This window comes from Struthio camelus, chromosome 8 (genome assembly GCF_040807025.1).
Source record: "Struthio camelus isolate bStrCam1 chromosome 8, bStrCam1.hap1, whole genome shotgun sequence".
In the NCBI taxonomy this organism is placed as follows: domain Eukaryota; kingdom Metazoa; phylum Chordata; class Aves; order Struthioniformes; family Struthionidae; genus Struthio; species Struthio camelus.
In genome coordinates, this window is record NC_090949.1 from 11,868,523 (window position 1) to 11,891,763 (window position 23,241).

The window sequence follows — 23,241 nt, forward strand, 5'->3', positions numbered from 1 at the left end:
TTACAGCAGGAACTTTTACATCAGTGCAGAGGTAGAGAGAAAAAAAAAAAAAAAGAGGAAGGATTTTTTTTTTTTTTTAACATTTTTCCTCTGGCATTGTCATTCTGCCAGAAAAGAGTCTGAGCAGTGTGTGCCCAAACAATGTACACAGGGCACTTCCACAGGAATAAAGTCCCCTTCTAGTACCTCATTGTTGTATGCAAAATCATCATTCTCTATAACTGACTATAACTGCACTTCCTTAGAAATGTCAAGTAAGCAGGTCACTTGAATATTCTGTAACGTGAATATCTAACTGGGAAATGGGGTTTGATCTGCTGTTTCCCATTTCTAAATATTTTGGGATGTGAAAGTTCAGCCTCAAGGACACATTCATCTATGGCAGTTCAGTTGTCACTTGTAATACAAATCAAAAGATGATGGCAGAATCTGCCCAGAAGTCCAATTCCTTCCAGGGTCATTCTGTCCACAGTGACCACTTTTCTGCAATGACGACATCACTGACTTCCATCACCAGAAACATTTTTTGCACATAAAAGGACATGTATAGATATGTACAAAACAATCATCTAGTAACTGTAAGATTTCTCTGGTCTAAAATTTTTTTTAATGGAAGATTTGTTTATACACTATGCCTTACAACACTACCAGGTTTTCTACTACTACAGGACAAAGAGCAAAATCACAGCATCCTTACATTCATCCTGTACTGGTTGTGTTTCTGTAGATTAAGGTAAAAAGCCTATAGGTAGAAGAGAAGCTGGATGAATATCTTAAAAGATATTTGTAAAAATATACTGATACGGATTTCTCACTAAACAGATTTCAGTTGCACTCATGCAATTATGCTGGTGAAAAAAGTTTACTGGCAGGAACGTCTGTAGAAATAGCATGTTTTAAAAAAATATTTACAGAAAGCAAATTTTGAGTATGTAAATAAAAGTATTCCCAGAAACTTGAGTCCTCCAGCAAAAGAAACAGAAATTTGACTGACTACATATCCAGTCAAAACAGCTCCTGTCTGACTTGCAGTAGTAAAGACTAGCAATAACCTGTTCCCAAGCAAACCATGGACAATGAATTATTATTAAAACGATTAAGCAAGTAACTGCTGAATTACTACTACAGTCTACAGACGTATTAGCTCACAGATGATTTTCAGACAGAAAGGAAGTTGTCAAATGAAATGAATCATTGCATGAAATGCATCCAGCTCTGCCTTGTGTGTTAAACAGCACTAGCATCGAGTCCAAAGTACAAAATCTGGAGGGGCTATTTTACTTCCAATAAACGGTGCTTCAACAGTAGCTCTTTCATGTACAGTCCTAGAATGATTTTTGTTTTCCCTGTCATGGTACCTCAAGTATGTTTCAGTATTCTCTTAACGTGAATTATTTCAACTGCAATTATTTCAATCCTTCTAGTTGACAACTGACTTGATCTCGAACATATTCGCCTCCATTGGCTCAGTAACGCTGGCCTTGTTATTGATCCTCTTCTTGGCAGCTGTGGTTTCAGTCATCGCTGCCAATAAACGGGCGACCCAAGGGACCTACAGCCCCAGCCGGCAGGAGAAGGAGGGATCCCGTGTAGAGATGTGGAACATGGTGCAGCCTCCACCAATGGAAAGACTGATTTAGGAGGAAGCATTCCTCCATCCTGGAAGATGACTAAAGTGAGGACAGTGTTTATGTGTTAGATATGTTCATTTTGATTCTGATACCAGGAATACTCATTTAAAGATTGTGATGACTTTGGACTTTCAATATTTTTTCTTTTAAGTTCAATTACATTTGAATTCTCTTAGTATTTAAGTGAATCAATGCCAAGTACCACTGTTTGGGACCAACATGTCCAAGGACAATTTTATTTGCACTGGAAATTTCAGCCTTGGTAATGAGCAGTAGGCATTACAAACAGTAATGGCTTCTGGGATATGTATAAGTGCCTGTCAGATGCACCAGCTTCTCGTTTGTGTTTTCCTTTGACTGCCTAGCAATCACTGCTGCAGACAATGCAGATAAATCAAATAAGCCTGTACAATAAAGACAATTTAATGCTGTTACGAAAGGTTTTAGCAGTAGAGCTGTGTCTCAGCATATCTACTTTCATTCTTTCATCAGGGATTCAAAGGAAGCTAAGAGAAAACTCTCCATGAAGCAAAATAAATGTTTCGAATTTAATTGGTTTTCTTTCCTTCAGTTCTCTTATTCTGCCTACTGCTTCACCACTTTTTTGTACTGAAAAGAATTTCAGTTTCCAGCTCTGACAAAAGAGACACATTTCTTTAAGTATAAAAGACTATGCTCTAAAATGCCCAGTGAACACAACCTGACCTCTTAGAAGGCGTGAAATGTAGACATCCTAAACAAATTCCAAGCACCTACACTACTGCCACTTCCTCATTATAGTATTACTCGATGGTCCATTTTATACAGCTATTGCTTCTCATGTTGCAAATGTATGTTGGATGCCAAACCAGCAATCATATGTTTCCCAGAGTCCATGGGAAATACCAGGGAAGAGGAAGAGGAAGTAGACTGCAGGTGAAGCGCAGGCTTGGAAATAATGAGAAAGTGTCTCAACACTGACAACAGAGTTGGTGCTTCTCCTGGAGTTCAGACTTCTCATGATCATGGGCAAACAATTTTTTGTGCCTCAATTTTGCTCTTTTAGAACAGGGATAATTCTATTTAACTACCTCATAATCCTCACTATTTTCTAAAAAGGTTGCAATTAGTTGTTCAAAAAGATACAACTGTATAAAAGATAAGGGAGTAACAGGGGAAGTTTGGAAGAAATTTAGTAATGCAGTAGACATTTGAAAATCATGTGGATTTAACAGTTATTCTTATAGTAAAAAAGAATGTGCCAAAAATAACACCCAGGTCAGGCTTTTTTTCCAATTGTAGAGGCACATTGTAGGCAGTAACGTGTCTAATTTTCACATGCAGTCAAGAAATTAAAGCATAAGCGTTGTTCCTGCAGAACAGAGGCAACACCATGGAAAGCAGATGATGGTATTTCATTTTTCTTGCAGTTCAAACTATATGTTCCTCCAGCTGTGTAACATCCCAGATATACATGCCTCAAACCTCAGATAGTTATTCCTGGAGTAGCATAATAAAAAACATAGACCAAGCATCCAAAAATTTAATGGATCATTTTAATTAATGATCAATTCATAATTCATTTTGATAGAATCCCTTAAAGGACTACTGAAGATCAGTTTCACTCACATTTATTTCCTTATTAGATGGTTAGGCAGTAACTACGATAATAAGCAGCTTTTGGTTTTTTACAGTCCTTAGAGATATCTTTCAAAACAAGGCACTATAACAAATATGAGTGGATGGCAGGATTCAAACTGAGTTAAAAGAGTAGAACGTTAAAAAAGCAGAATAAATGCACAACAGATTTTATTCCAGCTCAATCTACAGCTTTCCTACTGAAGCTTATTATTTTGAATTCAATCGTTATTTTACAGCTGCAGTTTAAATTCAGAGAGTTCAAACAGGAACTGAGGAAAGAAAGAAAAAGTCACCAAAAATAGGACAGTAAGAGATTGCAGAGATTCAGGGAAGATCTTTGTGAATTACCACATTATATACTAACAGATGTACTAACTTACAATTGAAAATCTTAGTTTAGCCTAGCATTTGTCCTATGACACGCTGCTATGGCTAATAAAGATACATTAAAGTTTGTTAGGCATGATCATTTCTGGAAAGATACATGTATATTTGAGAAAGAAGAAATTGATTCAAAGAGTGTATGGCCCGAGGTAGACACTGCATAGCAAAAGACAGCGAAGAACCGTATGGGAAAATGAGAGATCGTAAGTGAAGCACGAGTGATTTGTACAGATTCTTGCACATTTTCCTTAAGGCTCACTGAAAACAGCTGTGAAGACCCAAAGACAGCTTTCTAGGAAGAGATGGCAAAGTGGGCAAGGATACACAGCAATCTGTGAGAATAAGAGGACAAGCAAGAAGTAAGTAGACAAAAAGAGCTGGGAGGATACAGGCTAGGATAGCCTTGGGTAAGGGAACTTTGAAAATGAGGAGAAACCTAGAAGCAGAAATTGGGAGCAAGGAGTAGAAGTGGCACTGAACTAGTAAAGCAGAAGTAAGGAAGATGCTTCTGCACAACTCCTTTATGTTCCCAGACTTCAGGTCAATGATACGATAATCATTGCATGAGCTAAAAAGAGAAATGAAATTGATGGACATTTTAGTGAATAGCAGAGATGGAGAAAGACAAACAGAAATGAAGACATTTAAGACAAAGCAGTAGAAGGATATAGTAAAGATCTAACTTTGAAGTTAACCCTACTCTGAGCAGGAAGCTGGACGAGATGACCTCTAGAGGTTCCTTCCATCCTAAACTATTATATGAATCTAACATAAAGATGCAAAGGACCAAAGAGAGAAAGCAGCTGGAGGTCAGTTTGCCCAGAGAACTAACTTGAAAGAAAGTATTGTTCACAGTGAAACATAAAGCAAGAATAAGGAAGTGGCTGAAAGGTGATTTTGTTCTGCTAAGTGATTTGAACTTCTCGATGAAATTTTGGAGACAATGGAAAAAAACTTGTACCTAGGTAGTAAAATATTTGAGAAGGTGTTATCGCACAAGGAAATCTACAGGGCTGGGCAAGATACCCAGGAAAGCGTATAGAAACAGGAGGAGACGGAGAGGATGAAAACTTGAAGAGTGCTGACAAAGATCAAAGAGAGGTCTGGAGGAATATGCTACTACAGGTTCTAAAGAATTAAAAAGACACCCAAAAAAGTACAAGTGGAAAAACTCACAATAAAATCTGAGGGTGGTTTGTAAAGAAGGCAAGTCAAGAACACTGAAGGCAGGGGAAAGATCTTCTCAGATTAGAATAGGTCTAAGTGACTGGTATCAGTAGAGAGGAAATGATGAAAGTAATAGTGGTGAAAATTCATGTGAAAGTCAGAGGAGATAAGGAAATGAAAGCAGATGACACTCTTGAGAGATGTGGAGGTAAAATCTGGATCAATGTCTTTCAAATGGTACTAAGGGTGAAGCTAGATTTCATAACACTGAGGCTATAGAAAAAGGAGGGAGAGGACAAAAATCCCAAAGCCATTGCTGTACCAACATGCTATAGTGACTGTGACATGCAAGGTAAGGATTAGACTAACGCTTCCAGACCATATCTCAAACAGGAAACAACAGTTAAAACAAAGGAGAATACTGACTGTCTTAATACCATGTCTGCTGAAATTTAAACGAAAGATTAAGATTGATGTGGCAGATGTCAAGCCATTTACTGCTTCTCAGCCCAGAGAATCTAATAAAATATGTATTGAAGTACAGAAATTCAGGGAGGAACAGTAACATTAAGAATTGTGGGAAGCACTTCTTCGGCTATAAGAAAAAAAGAGATTGGGATGGGCTTCTAGTTTCACCAAGAGCATTGCTGACAATACGGAGATATGTCCATGGAGAAGACTTCAAGTATTTGAAAATGTAACCTTTGCTAAATCTATTTCACTCTTTGTCTCAAAAGCCAAAAGCAGAACAATTTGTTAATGACCACTTGCAGCCTATCCGTTTAAAAACAAATGCACAGTATGCTTCCAAAACATGCATATCTGGACTTTCTCTTCATCTCTAACAGCCGCCTTCTACAGAGAAAGCGTTCAGTCAGAACACACTATCCATTCTGTACCAGATCCCTCTGAAGATACTCAGAAGCATAGGAAGTATGAAACAACTTATTCCTCTTTCCATTCTCCACTTTCCCCCAGAAAGAGGTGAAATCCAGCACCCGTTAGACAATGAGGAATACATTCAGACATAACTCCAGGAAGATTTAGACTAGGCAGAATATAATTATTCCAGCTCACAAGGATTACAGTGTATCATTACACTATGTTCCTTCTTACATAAAATTATCTGTTTCATATCTATATGTGCATAGTATGTTAATAGATCAGATGGTACATTCATGTTACCATTTTGCTGTGTACAGCATCAAAATGAACAATAAATAGAATTACATCAAATCATATGCAACCTAAATTTTTGGCTTTATGGGAATATTTGATCAGGCATTTACAAAGGAAGTTATCCCCAGGCCAGATCTATATTTGTAGTTTAAAAAGTCAACAAAGTCACTTTTTGGAATCAGGCGATCAAGAAACATTTTCCATATATGGCTATGAGATGAAAGTGCTTTGTGCTGTGGTCCAAGGCTGTCAGCCTCAGCATTATAATTTGCAGCATCCCCTGACTACGCCCGAGCTGACTGACTATGCTGTGCTTGTCAAAGGTAAACGTTTTGTGCCAGGTGCTAAGGTGGCATGAATCAATACAGCTTGGTTAGAGCTAATTTATACAAGCTGAGAATCCCATGCTCCATTTCTTAAATTACCAGGGTCTTTCCAGCACTGTGGATGACCATTTCCTACATGGATTTAGCACAGAACTGGACAGGCTCACATGCTCTGTTCAAGCAGAAAAATGGCAGAGCGCTAAGAGATTTCTTCGTCTCCTACAAGTCCAGTTCTCACAATGAGCATTCTGCTCGCTCCAACAGTCTCTCTGTTGCTTTTTAATAAAGATCAATAACCTTGGAAACCAAGACTCCCCTCCAGCCCAGCCTGCAGTAGCTGCATTTCCTATGGCACTTCTGGATAAGATAGAATTAAGACATGCATAAACACTGCTCTTATTTGCCTTTAAGCAATGCCCACCCCTGCCCCAATGGCCATCTTAGCAGCTGATTCCTCTAGACAACACAGAGCGTTGAAAAGGCAGCAGTTAGAAGAAGCTGTTAGCAGCAGTAAGAAGATGCTTTGCGGCAATGAACACCAGCTAGCCCTCTCTCACTTCTGCTCCCTTCACATATCCTGCACAGTCTCTTTCCCACTAGAGAGTTACTACCCTCCAACCTGTTTTCTCTGACCCTCTGGGGAGGATCGTCTGTGCTCCCCGCAGCCCTGCAACGCTGCCACGAAGGTAAATGGACTGCTACAAATCCTCAGCGAGGATAGCTGATTATGCACAAATGATACAGCTTAGTGGAACAGTAAGACATGATCCTTTTCGGGATGAACGAAGTCCTCCACATGTTGCAACATGACCTATAGGTCTCTGCCACAGGTAGCCCGTGATCCAGCTAGTACAGCTGTTTCTAATCCAGATTGTGGCACCTCCAACACCCACAAAAATGGGAAGATTCAACTCAGTGAATCCAAACACATCTAGGAATTACTTTTATCTCTTCTTTTTCTAAGTATATATCAGCCAAAATTACCCTATCACATATTCCCAGTGAGGAACTCCCACAGGCTATGTTAGAATCATTAGCTGTTTCTACATAACCATCTAATTTTCTGTTTTCTAGAAGTTTAAATAAATAAAAATTCATTTGTTCTTCAAACACACAAGTTACTGCGGGACAATCCAAGTCCAACCAAGGGCATTGTGGCCCTCTCTGCTTAAATCAGTAGCACTTCTTAAGCCTGAACCTGACAATGTCTCAAAAACAAACTTTTGCTTTGCTATTATTTTAGTAACTGAACACTGTAGGACTTAGCTCTCCTGAGAAATTAATACAGACAGTCATGATCTGACCTTATGAGTTTTAAATAGAGAACACGCTTTTTCTGTGCTCTCTGGAAGATGAATGCTAACACCACCAAGAATTTGTTTCAGCTCAGGGTAAGATCTGAAAGGGTAGCTCAAGACTTCTTACTCCTTTCAACAAATTAACTGTTACCTTTCTTGTTCAGTACACCTGCATGATTTGAAGTCTCCACAGTATGTGACTTACAGCTGTGATGCTACATTAGCTTTCCAGCTGGGACAGGCCGTACTCAGCAGCAGACTCTCAGGTGTGGATCCTCTACCTCCCAGGTGCAGCTGAAGTCCTGTCTTGCAGCCCTTTAGGAACAGGAAAGCATTTGGCTCACCTCACTTTCTAACCATGAAATAGGTAAGCTAGAACTTACTGTCATTGTCTATGTCTAATGTCTGTCTAGCAATTATGGCTCAAATAGATGCTAACTGATACTAAGCACTATAAATTACAGTTTTAAATAAAGAACACAGTTAATACACTTTTAAAGAAAGGCCATAAGAATTACAAGTCCATCCCAGAAAGCTTGTCTCCAGACAAGAGAGAGTTAAGTCTTTTCTAGCCAAAAATTTCTGATCTATGTTTTATTTAATTTAAGCCTCGACTCTCCTGCAACTCTTACTGCAGGAAAGCATTACATTTGTAATGTTATATAATGTCAGAAATTAGAGAATTTTGTCAAAGTTCATTTTCCCATTCTGTTCACCTGAGAATTAAAGAAAATTGACACCTCTGAAAACATTTCAAAAAAAGGGCATCAGACTAGGCATTGTAAGTCAATAAAGTTGAACAGCAAGTGGCTGACAACATTAAAATTTTGCTTATTGTAAAACGTCACAGTTGAGTGAATGGATGGGGCTTCCCTGCCCCAATGAAGCATGCACAGGCTTCAAACTACTGGCATGTGTCAAGATGCTGCAAAGACTAACATTTATAAAAGATATACGTGGTGTGTACTTATTGGAGCAGAGTAAGGTCTTGTTTAAATTGAATTGGAGAACTGGAGATACCCTATGCCTCACAGTGAAAGCATGTTTTAACCTAAACTCCCTCTGTCTATAATGCATGCCACAATGTGTGAAGACCTTTTGCACATCGAAAAGTCTGACTATAAATTATGAATCAAGGCACAGGTGGGAATCCTGAAGGCCAGACAGAGCTCTCATTTCAGTGGTGGTATTTCTAGGTTTAGGTTCCCTTCAAATGATATTTATGGAATAAAAATGTATCGGAAATTTTATATTGTAATCAATTTGAGCAATTTGGGGTTATATTTTAACTCAGTCTCACAAAAGTTGCTTTTTGTTTCTCCTTGTTTAGACTGTAATTTTTCTTTCCTCAAAGCTGTTGGCAAAGCAATTACATTTACCAGTAACTAACATTGCCAAACAACAGCAAGACTGACATGTCCAAATCATGACTTTAAATCATCTTTTCTGATCAGAGCAAAGCTACACAGGCCTTCATCTGGTTTTATGCTCTTCATAGCACTGTTTAAAGTATGACATTTTTCTTAGCTCAATATTGCGTATGACCTTTCAGATTTCACCTGTCGTTTCGGTAAAAGTGCAATTTTCATTGGCATGTATTGCAATAAATAGTGATGACAAAAATGTGTGTTTCCAATTTAAACCCACTTAGTTTCATTTGGTACCTGTGCTAAACTTTACTTTGCAGTAGAAATTCAAAAACAATGACAGCAACATAGGCATTGAGGAGTGAGAGCAAACCTAAAGGGCAAACTTTGCATGGCAATCTTAATTATACATGACTGTTCAGGCTACAAACCTTTTTTCACCTGTACAAATAGTTATTTCCACTGCAGCGTGTTAGCAATGTATGAGTAGTCACGGTGTAGGGCAACCTTAGGTTAAATAGCTGCTTTCCGTCCCACAAAATAAGTAACTTAATGTCTTCCATGCAACTAGTACAATGTATTAATAGAATTTCAGGTGTTACACCTAAGTTATTTCACCATCTTCAGCCAGATTAAAAAAGCATAAGTCTGTGGGAAAGATGTGTGGGGTGTTTTCTGCAAGTGTAAAACAGCTTGTACAATTAAATGCAACTTTAGCTGCTTCTAATCATCTCCTCAGTAAACAGGAAAAACATGTGAAAATGAAAATCTATGTGAATCCAGAGGTGACAGGTCATCCTGTTTGTACATAAGCCAATTCTAGACCAGCTAGGAGCTCGCACAGTGCTTGCAAGGGAAAAGGACCCTTTTCAAGTTGCCTCAGTACTAATTTTGGCACAACATTTCCAGATCCAGACCGAACTTCCAGAAGGACCCACTGAGGACTCCCCTGACTCAGACCCAAATGACAATCAGAGCGCAAGAAGAAACAGAAAAGTACGCACATCCACTTCTTTTCTCCTTTTCTAGAAGCGCACCCTCATTGCTGTTGACCCTAGTTGTTCCAGAGATGAAACTACTTCACTGGGCACACAGTTATGTCAAGTGAGGATTGTTAAAGGCAAATCTGCAGGTTGACACTTACCTTCTTAACTTTGCAAGTCCTCAATACCAAGCTGAGCTAACCAGGTGCCTAAGCATTTCCTTGCAGAGTGATCTGCCAAGGTTTATGGATCAACACATTTACTATGCCCCTACCGGGTGGCCAAGGAAGGCTTTCTCAGCTTCTTTATACAAGCAAGGAGCCCCACAAGGAGGCGCAGATCTGTCCCCACGCTAGATTGCTCTCTACACATTGTGGCCCAGTGCTGGCACAAATGATTAAACCAGCCCCTAGAAAAGATCATTTCAGTTCAAAACTGTGCGTAGCAGTGACCATCGGCCAGAAAAACACATGGCCATGCTCAAGACCTGCATTTATGAGACTATGTTGTGCTTGTCACTCAGTCCTGGGATATATTTTTCTCGTGCAACCTGAGACAGAAATTGTTAGTCAAATTTTCTGACAGTAGGGAGAAAAGAAGTGGAAAAACCAATTACACAAGTACTGGTCCGTTGACATTTAAAAATGAGACAATGATGAGCATAGAAAAAATGATAAAAAAATCCTGGGCCAGCAACCCAAAGGACCAAAGACAAATCACAAAATAGGATGCAACTAATTAGGCTGAAATGCCAACAATGTTCAGTATATTGTTCAAAGTATCCACGCTGTCAGACTGCTACTGTGACCCCCAGTTCGAATATGCCAAGGGGAAATGTAGAAAAAGGCTCAATCAGATAAGTTAAATACAAATATTTTTAAATGACATTTTAATTTCTGCCTCGCCATTTTAACATTTTCAAAATCATTAAATAAACATGTCACCTATTCTCAGAGCAGGCCAAATGTCAGATGTTTGTATGTATTATTCAGCTGAACATTTTCAGTACATAATCCTTCTCATTGCTAAACAGGTGGCATTATATTATCAGGTTATTTTCTTAAAAGGAACAGTGACTAGAAAACTGCTGATTCTATAAAATAAGTTAAATTATTGAATCTGTAGCCAGTGCTAGCACAGAATGGAACAAAGGTTTACAGGGAGGACAAGGAGAGCACTTAGCCACAATTTTCTGCTGTGATCTCTGACTTTTAAAACCCATTTCAAAGCATTTGGAACCTGAGTCTCAGAAGCCAACTACAACAACTTAAATTAAGCCACCAGTGCTGAACTGCTCTCTGAAAAAGGAGTCTTAAGGTGAGTACGTCAAAGCTAAGACAAGTGGACTTGCTCCTTTGTACTCCCCACAGTGCTTGCAGCTCTGCAGCAGACTTCCTTCAGGCACTGCACAGTGAGTCCACAATACCACCCCTGCATCACCCAAGGTCTCCTAGTTCTCTGCAGAGTCTTCATCCCTACTCCTTTTCTGTGCTAACATTGATTCTTAGAACGACCTACACTGGAGCACTTCCACTCTGGTACGCCAAATATATGCCTGAAAATTTCACCCAAAAAGGCTCAGGACACTGACCCGTCAGCCTCACATTCTCCAACTCAGCTGGTTAAGAGCCCAGGAAAAACTGAACACGTCACTCTGATCTTGCAGCTATATCATATCAGTCAGTGCTGCCTACGTAAGCTTTTATTTTTTTTTGGTAAACTTAAACCAATATGCTTTCAATCACAGATGCCTATGAACACACAGAAACACTCCTCTTCATCATTTAGAAAATGTCTTAACTTAAATCAAATCAAGTGATTTTATACCAGCATGAAAGTACTCACCTGGCAAAGTGTATTAGTTGAGCTACTCATAGAACTATCCACGCCTGAAAAATAAACTTCCATAGGCTAGTAAGTCTTGTATTTAGGCCTCTAAGCTCCACGTGGCGGTACACATCTTTATTGTGCATCATCCGTGACACCGAGTACTCTGCAGAAGTTCACAATTAAAAAGGGACAATGGAGCTGAAAGGAAATAGTTTGCAACTAGGTTTAACACATTTGCTGTAGCCCATATTTTCCCTTTGTTTTTTGGTGTTGCTTGTTGTGGGGTTTTGTTGTTGTTTTGTTCTCAATGTTTCAGTGACAATTATTTCAGGGAAGAAGTAGGTCTGATAAAGAAAATTAGAGGAGCACTATGCTGTCAGGAATCTGGCCCTTCCACTTTCAGGAGAAATGTGAAATTGGCAGCAACAGAAAGAAATGATATATGGCCCATAGCATGTTTCACATGTAGTTCCCAGACTCTGCTTTTAGAACTAGTACTTGTTTATGTTTCATGCAGAATTTGTAACAGGATTGACAACCTCTGGGGTTTTAAAGCTTCAGAAAGAAGCTGCTAGTGGTTTTTCTGACTGATGAAAATCTGCAAACTACTTCTACTTTGCTTTATCTGAATAACAGCAAACCCTCATCATAACTTCAGGCATTGCTTAGGTTTTTGTTGTTGTTATCACTTGTCACATCAAATAAATCTATATCCATGATTTTGATAAAGTTGTTTTTCCTTTCATGAACATGAGGTTAACACTCAGTGAGTTCTGGGAAGAAAATGAAGTGCTTTGTCTATTATTCAGGTATGACCGCAGCTTTTACTGCATAAAAGTATTGTGCAAAAGCAATATTCTCACCTGCTTTTGAAACACAAATAACACAGAAGCCACTAATGAACAGAGGCATTTATGACTTCTCCTAAACCAGCCCCAAACATGACAGTACTTTGAGTTGCATTTTTCCCCCAAATGCCACAATCCTCAATAAGGTGCCAGCTTTGATACTCAAGGTATACCATACGACTTTTAAACCAAAGCTTTCCAAAATAATTCATTTTTCACAGACACTTGGCATAGTTTTTAAATGACAGGAATACAGTCCTGCTGTACCATGTTTAAACTGTGCCAACTTAATTTAGACAAGCTTGTCTTATTTCCTGCTCTTCTCTGAGACTTTCCAATGTTCGGAGTTTGAAAGAACTTACTAAAATGAAACAGTCTTAGAAAGCAAGTTGCAACTGCATTCTCAGTACACTGAGATAACAAACTAAGGAAAGTGGGTAAACGTAGCCTAAAAATGACAATTTGATTTATTGTCTTCATATTTACTCACTCATTCTGCATTGAAAAGTTAAAGATTTTTACATTTTAGTAATGTCCTCTGTTGGCTCATAATCTGGACATATGACAAGAAGTTCATTGTCTTAACCATCTGTTTTAAGAGCTGAATGAATACGTGGGCACATCTACTGGCAAAATGAAGAAATGACTGCAAGATGTGCTATGCTTAACCTAGCAGTGAAGATGCCTGTGCTATCAGTCTTCACAGCTTTTGTCACTCTGCTAGATAGAGCAAGCTAGGACAAGTCTAATCGCATGTGTTAAAATCACACTCTTATTGTTTTGTATGGGCATACTTTATAATTTTGTTAGTTGTGGATTTAATATACTAATACTGAAATGACGGCCTCTGTGGTTTGTTTATATAAGATATCAAAGTGCTTTTAATTTAGAAGAGCGAGTAAAGAACAGATTATACTGAATAGCCATTTAGTGTAAAAAATGTAACCGTGAATTATAGTTATACCCTTGTGTTAAGTGACAAAGGGAAGCTAAGTCATATCTGCTAACCTATTCATGATGTGTTATTCTGTGATGTCTTAATTACTCTGACCAAACAAAGAATCACCCGTATCTGACATTATTCCTGACCACCACTAAAGCCAAGAGGTGCTTTTTGCTCAGCCTCTGCACTCCAGCACAAGAAGGGGAGGAGGCGATGGCAGGCAGCACCCCACCTTTCTTGCGAGCACCTAGGTGCTCTCTCCAGCATCATGCAGCTGAACGGTGCCACAACGGGCCAGAGGTGCAGGAATTATGGTGCTGGAGGAGCAGGGAAGGAAGATCGGGTGATGTCAAGGCAAGGTGTGCATAGCCCAGGCTGAAAAGAGGAGGTCCCTGCGATGCTCAGTGGCGTTCAGAGCCTGGTCCTTCAGTCAGATGAGCTTAGCAGATACTACAGGACGTTGGGGGTCTCTTCCCTCACTAGCAGAATCCTCAAACCTTTCACCTTAGGCACGCAGTTTCCTCTTTTAACACCTCCACTCCTCCCATCTATAAAATGAGATAATACACTTACTTTCATTGTAAGAGCTTGAAGACCTACAGATCAAAAAAGCTGTTTAAGAAATAGGTATTATTGGCTAAGATTTTTAAAAGAAGCGAAAGTACCATTGGAATTACAAAGGATATCATCGCTGAACTTTTGTACTGTATAAACAGTAATTAAAATTTAAATATTCTCTATATTTAAGAAATGATCATTCTATGGCTAAGAATTTCCAATATAATACAGTATTGTTATATTATTTTAAACTATATGCCTGATGGATAAGTATAAAAAATGCAAATCAGATGAATCCATCAAACAAGAACTTGCCATACCAGAAGAATTTTGATATTATTAAGCTTTATTTTATAATACAGTATTGGGCACTTTATGGTAATGTGGAGTTCACCAAAAACTTTTACTGACATCACAAACTTGGAAGGAGGAAAAAAACAAAACAAAAACAAACCCACAGCTCATTTACTACACATACACAGTGCACTAGTAGTCTAAGATCTGAATTATAATTCTCGAGATGACTTTAAGCAGTAGTCCAGAGGGTGCAAGAACATGCAGTAAGTGCCTAATTTTGATTCCAGTTTTATTAAATGTCAGTGACTAACTAAATGTATAAATCTGTTAGGACAGCGTTAATTTTTTTTTATCTCCAAAATTATAATAATGATCAATAAAAACTCAAAATGTCCTGTATTTTACGCCTTTCCTGTAAGCATTGAAGGAATCACTGTTAGCTCTCAACAAAGACAAAGACAGTTTTCAAAGGTCATTAACAAGAAGTTCTGGAAAAAATTAGAAATTTCGGGGCACACAATTTAATTTTGCTCAATGTTGAAGCATTTCTCACAATCTCTGACAGAGATTAAAAAAACTCAAACCACATTGTCAGTTTACTATATATATATATAAAAGAAATGCGTGTGTGTATATATATATATATATACACGCATTTTAAACTTCTTTTCCTCCTCAAAAACCATGAAGAACAGATGTGATGTCCTCGTTCGCAAGTTGTACCAAGACTACCTGTTCCACAGTGCTTTATTGCCTCATTCAAGTAATTTAATTTAATTTAAAGTAGTTCTCAAGGGAAAACTGAAGGTTAAAACAAAATGTACATCAATACACAAAGAAATTAATTTACAAGAAATTAAAAGAATACTGGTAACATTAGTTGACCTTTTAAGTAATGACTTAAAATAATTAGGGATGTCACAAACTAAATTCTTAAAATGTATGGTCATCACCATGAACTGTTACCTCATTAGTGGTACTGAAAAGCAATGCTTAACTCCTTACAGATCTTTTTTTTTTTTTTTTAATCAATAATGCACTAATGATCAAATGATAAACTAAATATCATAAATTCTAATATTTAACCTGCACTTCAGTTTAAGTGGGATACAGTTTTAACTACTACCTTTAACTACTTATATACTAGCATTGGCTTAGGCCATATTATTTTAGTAGAATGTGACAACCATAATCATTTCCAATCATTCGAAATATACATCTGCCTCATTAGAATATATTCTTCATGTTTTTATCATACAACAATATTTCAATGCTACATGTAATTTTACACATTTCTGAAAAATACCATTTCAAGGATCTCCTTGAAAAGCAGATGCAGAAATTTGTAACTATTAATTTATTTTGAAAGAAGGAGAAATATTGCACAAAATTCACTGAAGATTTGAAAGTTAACACATTCCCCACCCCACATCCAAGTAGCTCCCTTACTTTTACCAGAAACAAAAAGTCAGTTCACACAGAATCCTAACAAACATCCACTTACTTGAATTCAACTTATTTTTCAGATGCTAATACTGCTACTGCACTCTAATAATAAATGTTGTTAGTATTGACCTAAACAATAGGTACAAATGAATTTCTTTTTGAGTACCCTTTACTGCAGTAAACCTTGGGATAACCTTCAACTGTGTTACCTGCTTCATACTGCAGTCCAGCAGAAAATAGCGATGGCCCTGTCAGCTACACGGATGGTGGACAGCCCTCTAGACTAAGCTGGCTGTGGACTCTTCAGGCAACTCTGTTTAGAAGTCTAGCAGCTTCCTGGAAAGACCCATCAGGTATTTTTGATTAGTTACCAACTACAGCTGCAAAACAGGCATTACACAAACCAGATCAGGGAAGGTTTGTATACACTAAAAACACGTCATCTCATTCCTTTATTTTCAGCCACCCTGAAGATCACGAATTCCAGAGCCTATGTGGTTTATGCCCTTGGGATGAAGACAAGGACACAGTCTAATCAGCCTACAGTCCCATAAACAACACCTGGCAGAGATATAAACAACTAATAGCAGCAAAGAGGAGGTTCCTGGAGACAATACAAGTCACACCACCATCCATACTGTCTTTGCTGGTGCATTTCTACATTCATCCTCCAAAGATTTACCCTAACACCTCGAGAACCGACAGCCTGACCACTCTGAGCTTTGCAGTAAAGAAGATGCTTGCCTCAGACATCATTTTTATTATCCACGTTTGTTCAATTTGAAATTCCAGCCAGCTGGGAGAAAGTTAGCTGGAGTTTCACAGCACCCAGAGTAGTGTCTGGCACCAAGACGCAAGATACCATCTCCCTTAGAAACAAAGGCCGTCCTTGGCATCTCCCTATAGAGACTGTTATGAGGCTCCTTTCTGCTGGATGGGGTACTACAGTCAGTATTACATAGAGGGTGCATTTGCCAAAGGGCCTTGTGGTTGCCCTTTGCTTATTGCATGAAATGTTTTTTTCAATTGATTACATGCATAGAGAAAAGATTTTAGATGCTCACATAAATTCCATTTGACAGCTGCCTCAATGAAAGATTGTTCTGCAGATCCGAATATGTTTGATTGTAGGTGGAAAAATAGAAGCTGTTTTAAAAAACTGGCATAACTTTTCTTTTGCCTAAAATTTACGTAGTTTTCAAGAATACAAGGTTATAACAAGCTCATTCAAAAACCTGAAAAGACCTCTAAAACAGATTTTTGAGATCTAAAACGTTTCTCTTAATATGTTAGGTGGGATTTTCAACAGCACCCAGCATGTCTAAAACTCCCACTGAAATCTGTGTTAAAATGCCTGAGAGGGGACTTCAGCTAGCGCTGAGACTTTCTGATGACCTCACCCTTAGCTGAACAGCAGCAGTATCACTGAAATGCTAAACATCAGTGAAGGTTTGAGTCAAAAAGTTATATGAGAACTTCTACAACTACGTTTTTCCCTTGGAGCAACTCTATTTTTAGGAGTCACATGACCCCCAAACATGTAGGAAGAAAGAGCAAACCACTGCCCTCTCTACAGACTGCCCGCTGCATGCATAGAGGGTGGCTAGGGATCACCTTTGCAACCACAGTGCTATCCCACCCTGAATACCTGCACTGTTTTTCCACAACGTAGCATACGCAGAGGGACGGGAAGGCTTTGACTGGGATAACATATTATCCTTTCCATCAGTCCCATAGGGGATTTGCTGTAAAGGCAGTATTACTTTCGAATACACAATTAGGTTGGAATCACTACAACTGAGCTAGAATAATAAACAGGACCCTGAATGCTGGATTTCCTCAAAGTTATCATCACTCCTGTGGACTCCCAGGCTCTGCTTCACTACCCCACTGCAATAATCCAGACATCTCTTTCTCCTTCTAGTGTCCTTATTTTTTTCCTCAAACCAGATGAGCAATATGGCTCATTTCGAGCAGATACCTATGAGACATCAACTGGATGATCTTACTTTCAAGTCCTAGTTTGACTCCTTAGGTCAGAAATTTGACCCTAAGTATAAGTAACAGATCACAAAGCTTAATCAAATAACCTGGTATCTCCCTTAAATAGGAAGATTTTTGAGATCCTGGTTTGTCTGAAAAAAACAAGATGCCTCTGAAGGAGACTACAGAAACTTTCTGACTGAGCAGAATTCAGTTCTCACCAGTAGGTGGTGATGAAATGTTGATGGTTTTCAAAGACATTAGAAGAATTTCCACAAACAAAACCCATACAGGTATAAAACTCATAAGAAGTACTGGATCTGCACAATATATCTTACTATAGGACCCAATGTGGAAATAAAAATATTGTGTATGTCGCCAATAGACAGTCTTACACCATCATGAGGACAGAGTAGAACAGTGTTGAACCGGTAATAGCAGTTTGGACTTTTATCTATTTGGTAACTTGTTATTCTGCTTAAGTAAGGCACAAATATTAGCCTTTTTGAAAGATCACTGATAGTAAGTGGAAAAGATTCCGTAATATAACAGACTTTAAAATGTACCTACTGTTAAATTCCACAAAGATATAAGATGGAGTTATTTTTGAACATATACAAGGTTCAAAACCAAAAAACATATACCACTTAATGACTGTAAACACTCTATGAGCTGTACAAATAATGAAAGAACATGGCATAAGCACAGTAACTAATATATTGATGGCAAAACTGAACTAGAAAAGTAATTCTAAACTGAATATTACCTTCCATCTCTGAATTTAGCTGCCTACTTCTTTTCAGCCCTCATTTTCATTTAATGAAACAGTGAACTGTTACACTGGTCCATCAATTTTGAAAGATTCCATTATCAAACTTTCGATTTTATGTTCCTTACAAAAACTGTAAGGATATTAGCAGCCTCATACATATAAGGCTTCCATATTTTTTTCCAAAAAGGGGAGAATGGGACAATTTATGTGACAATGGGAGTTCATTACCCAACTCTCATGTAAAGCCAGCAGGATCTGTTTCACCAGATAGGCATTTTTGAAAAACCATTCTCAGGCAGCATTCCTGAACCAGGCAGCATTCCTGGACTTATATGTTTGATAGATTCAAAAGTAATCATGGCCATAATTTCTGAAATTTTTCCTTTTTTTTCCCCTTAAGATATTAATTATCTTAAATATATAAAGACAACAAAATATTATCTTAGATGGAACTGTGGACAGAGACGTTGCATCGGATATAGAGGGAAAGAAAAGGTAATCTTGAAATTCTAGTCAGCAAAATGCAAGTACATCAGTGAGAATGACTACAAAGAACACAGGCCTTTGCATTATCTCTCTTAAACATAGTTAGCAGCACTACATTTGGGTACCGTTTAGTACCAGTAAAGGAGAAAAATGCCCCCTTCTGAGTTATTAATATCACCTTTCAACAAGCATCCTCGAGGTTGCCCTGGGGCTTTCTCATCTTAATAGCACCTGAGCCACTCTGTCTGATATCCACTTGATCAGGTCACTGCTAGGATGTTAAAAAAATTTTATGCTATCTATTTGAACAGAACAAAATGGTTTGCCAAATAACATTTTTATGATAATAAAAATTCCATCTTACATACTGCGTTGATATGAACAACAGGAAATCATAAGACAGATGAACAGATAGCTCTCTGGAGTACAGACCTTTAGACATAAAATCTCTAACTTAAGAATACTGAGATTTTGCAGAAACACAGATCACAGTAGCCCTCAGGAATGTTCATTCTCTCACCAGACAGACGTCTCCTTAAGATTTTCACTTTTACAACCTTAGCCCTTTATTGCGCTTATTAAGAAAGCTTAATTCTGGAGGCCCATCCTCATCAATGACAAGCACTGGTCCTTCCCTCTTTCTCCTCAGTCAGACTGCATTTTGAAACACACAGCTGAAACTTTTGCCTTTACAAACCCAAGGTCCTATGCTACTGTGTACTGAACTTCTTTGGTAGAGCATCAGACATCATCTCTGCAGTGAGACGGATCCATTCACTTGGATCAACAGGCTCATAATAAAGCAGACAAAAGAAAACCTTTGAAGCTGTCTTAGCTAAAAGCAAAATTCATACATAAATCTATATGTGGCAACCGATACTAAACTTCACTACAAATTACGATCAAGATATGCAAGCACAATCTGCTCTAACTCTTGACCTCACTACCTTGCCCACCTAGGCCTGCACTGAGGATAAGACTAAATATTCATAGCCAAAAAAAGGAAAGGAAGAAAAAAGGGTTTCTGGCATCATTTAAGAAGAGTAGGAGAGCATTCTTCTCAGGCACAGTTCTTTTTATATCCTCATGTTACTTTGGCCAACTGCATCGTAAATAATGTCAAAGTTGACAAGCATAATCGAGCGACGCTTGCTTCACACCTTTCCTAACCTGAGTTTTTTTGGAGGAAGGAATGCGTGGAAAGGTGGAGTGGAAGAGCATGGAAACGGGAAAAAAATTTAAAAAAGGAAAGAAGTATCCTTACAGGAGCAGGAATCTGTGTTTTTAGACTCTAAATATTCTTCAGGAATGCTGCCTAAAGGAGGATAAACGCTCGTTCGAAATATAATCTACATCAAGTCCAGGCAATTTCCTTCACCGAATTTGTAAAGAGATTTTTGAGTGCTCAACTTGGCTAAAATGAGAGTTGGATATATGCAGTCTCAAGCTGAACCCACTAATTTTAGTTTTCTAGTGTTACAAGTAATTTTTAGTCAAGACTTTTTAATAATTTAACTACGTATGACTGTTACGTTACAGTAATTTAACCTACCTTTAAAAAGGTAGCTACTAGAAATCAAAAGAACATCATTCAGAAGAGGCACAAATCAGTTTTCAAACACTATTATTGAACTGTAGAAAATAAAAAGTAATAACAATTATCAATTCCACTTACATTTTCCTTTCTGAAAATTTTTAGATGAAAGTGTCTACCTAGGGAAACTGGACAGTATGTCTTTAAAGTGTCTTAGTTGTAAACAGAAGTTAATAAACTTCACATTATAATTCAGCACTTAATGTACTTTACAGAAGAGAAAAGCATGCGCTACCTTTCCGAAGTCTGGAAGACAGGGCCCGTTTCAGTTTGCAGTAAATTCCAAGTTATATTCACAGGCAATTCTTTAAACTAAAAAAGCATCTTTTTTTTTTTCCCTTTGCTGAAGCATGTTCTTGCTATGGAAAATCATTATTGCTGTTCTGTACATTTGCATTCATCTTCTAAGATAATTAAACCTTTTTGCAAAAGATTAAGGCAATTACTCATTACAAATATTAACATTTGTACATTTCAGACAAATCTAGATAGTTCGGTTCGTTTCATGCTTAACAGGATTAATACAGTACCTTCAGAACCTGGTTACCTTTTAGATGATACTTTTCCTGCTGCTCAGAGGAAGCAAACGCTAGTAAGCACCATACACCGCTGTACTTTTAATACACAGACCAACTAGTACCTGATTTAAGAGTGCATTCATATATTTAGTTCCATCTTGTGGATCTAACTACAGCTAACAAATGAAGTGGGTAAACCCAGAAGCTGATGTCTCAATGGCAGAAAATGCATACTCAGCTGAAGAGATTTACTTTCGTAACTGAAGATCTCTTACTCCTTCTTCATCTTTTGGTTATCATGTTTATGGAGTTATATGGAGTCCTGAGTAGCCTCCCTTTATCTTCTGGTGGGAGTCAAGTTTCTCTTCTTACAGTTTTCTTACGTTTTATTTCCACTGCTACTGCTGGATAAACTATCTTTTGAAATATTTAAACCATAGTGAAAAGCAGAAGTCAGTTTACATAATGACACCACTTCTTGAAGAAGCCCACCTTCTTCTGGAGTTTCATTTCCTTCTTTCCCATCTTTTTGCCAAGGGACCAGAACGGATGGATGCTGAGCAAGACTCGCTGGGAGCTGATCTTCTGAGGTATTGCTTAGTGTTGCATTCTGCTTTGCATACTTACAGGAAGAGCACCCTGCTTGGAAACCTTCGAGAGAAGCAAACTGGGCACTTGATCGTACGGGAGATGGGGATGTTATACAACTGCGAGGGATGTTCATCTTGTCAGTAATATAGGTTTGGTCACTACTTTCTTCTTCCAACTTTGAGAGAGATTCTCTATGGCCACCAGAAGAAACTTGCTTTCTTGGTGATGGAGGGAGCTGTTTCCCGTGGAGGACACTGTCATCCTGACCGAGATTCCAGTCTGCTTGGTCATTACTGCTGCAGAGCAGGGTAAGGTTGCTCTCACTAGGTGCGTTTGACTTGTTCTGAAATAAAAAGCATGTGTTTACAGTTTATGTCACAGTAAGCATCTCTGACTGGCATTTTTGAAATAAATACTGTAATGGATCTTCAGTTTGTAAATCATGGGTCCCCTTTAGGGTTCACTGCTACAAAACAGCAATTCCAGAAAAAAACGTAAGAAAAAGCTTTTTGATATTTCCTTTCCAAAATATTTTGTCTCTTATCCTAAGGATCACCTTTAGGACAAATAAAGGAGCTATGTCTCCCCTGTCTATTCCATCTTTGGCCAAGCAATTTTGACAGTGAACAAAGACAGTTTGTGGTTTTGTACCATAATATGGGAAGGAACTTGACTGAAAGTCAAACCAGATGGTATTTTGTCTTTGCTTCAGTAATTAGTTATACCAACTTTCAATATCAAATCTTTTAGTCAAACAAACAAAAATTGGCATTTCATTAATGAGACGACACAGACTCTTCTGTGCTGCCTGGGCTGCATGTTCAGATTCCACAAGTAGAGGATTCCACTACAAATGGACTGAGGTTGTTTATCAAATGAAAGCAGAAGACTAACCGTGGTCTTGTAATCAATATCATCCATTGATCTAAAGAAATCCAGGCTCTTTGCTCCTGAGAGCTTTCCTTGATCTGAACTGTGTGTGCTCAGCGTGTCCAAAATTTCCCCGAGCAAGTCCATTTCTCCTTGGTGCTGAGAAGTTACTCCAGTTTCACCAGAATCATCACTGTCATAAAAGCAAGCAGAAGCTTCCTCACTGTCTTCTGACGATAACCTGAAGACAAAAACTTTTCCATCAGCTAGGAACATAAGAACATTTTATTACAGCCACTTCCGAAAGTAAATAGGAGAATTCACTCTAAGACTTTTGAAAACAAACATGACTTAATCCAGCTCTTCCTTTTACTCAGCAATATTACATCTAGAGGTAGATGTATGATACCTAGGCAGATGCAGTTACCATTAGTTGGTTTTCCTGTCTCCTGGCTCTCCCTCAACCACTATAATTGTTATTTCAAGTCAACTCTTAATAGGATTTTCCAAATCTCCCAACCAAAACGTCCAGTGTTCCAAACCTGATTCC

The 23,241-nt window shown here is 38.2% G+C and overlaps 2 protein-coding genes across 10 annotated transcripts in view; one reads left to right on the forward strand and one right to left on the reverse strand.

The window, feature by feature from the left end:
* The window catches only part of CRB1 (crumbs cell polarity complex component 1), a 166,212-nt gene that overhangs the window by 131,437 nt on the left and 11,534 nt on the right, over positions 1 to 23,241 (forward strand). The window contains exons 12-13 of one of the 6 annotated variants that reach the window (XR_011142464.1): positions 1,425 to 7,972; positions 9,882 to 14,309. The exons of 2 other annotated variants lie outside the window; for them this stretch is intronic. Coding sequence is in view for 3 of the 4 variants with exons in the window: in XM_068952096.1 (XP_068808197.1) it covers positions 1,425 to 1,640 (216 nt within the window). In the remaining variant the exon portion in view is untranslated. Of the gene's footprint in view, positions 1 to 1,424; positions 14,310 to 23,241 lie in introns of those variants that run through there. 3 more of the 6 variants (XM_068952096.1, XM_068952100.1, XM_068952097.1) reach the window with 3 other exon arrangements.
* The window catches only part of DENND1B (DENN domain containing 1B), a 174,519-nt gene continuing 165,740 nt past the window's right edge, over positions 14,463 to 23,241 (reverse strand). For all 4 annotated transcript variants that reach the window (XM_068952102.1, XM_009669765.2, XM_009669764.2 and 1 more), the window contains 2 exons: positions 22,716 to 22,932; positions 14,463 to 22,164 (listed from right to left, as the gene is read on the reverse strand). In XM_068952102.1, coding sequence (XP_068808203.1) covers positions 21,610 to 22,164; positions 22,716 to 22,932 — 772 coding nt within the window. In that variant the 3' untranslated portion in view covers positions 14,463 to 21,609. The remainder of the gene's footprint in view (positions 22,165 to 22,715; positions 22,933 to 23,241) is intronic.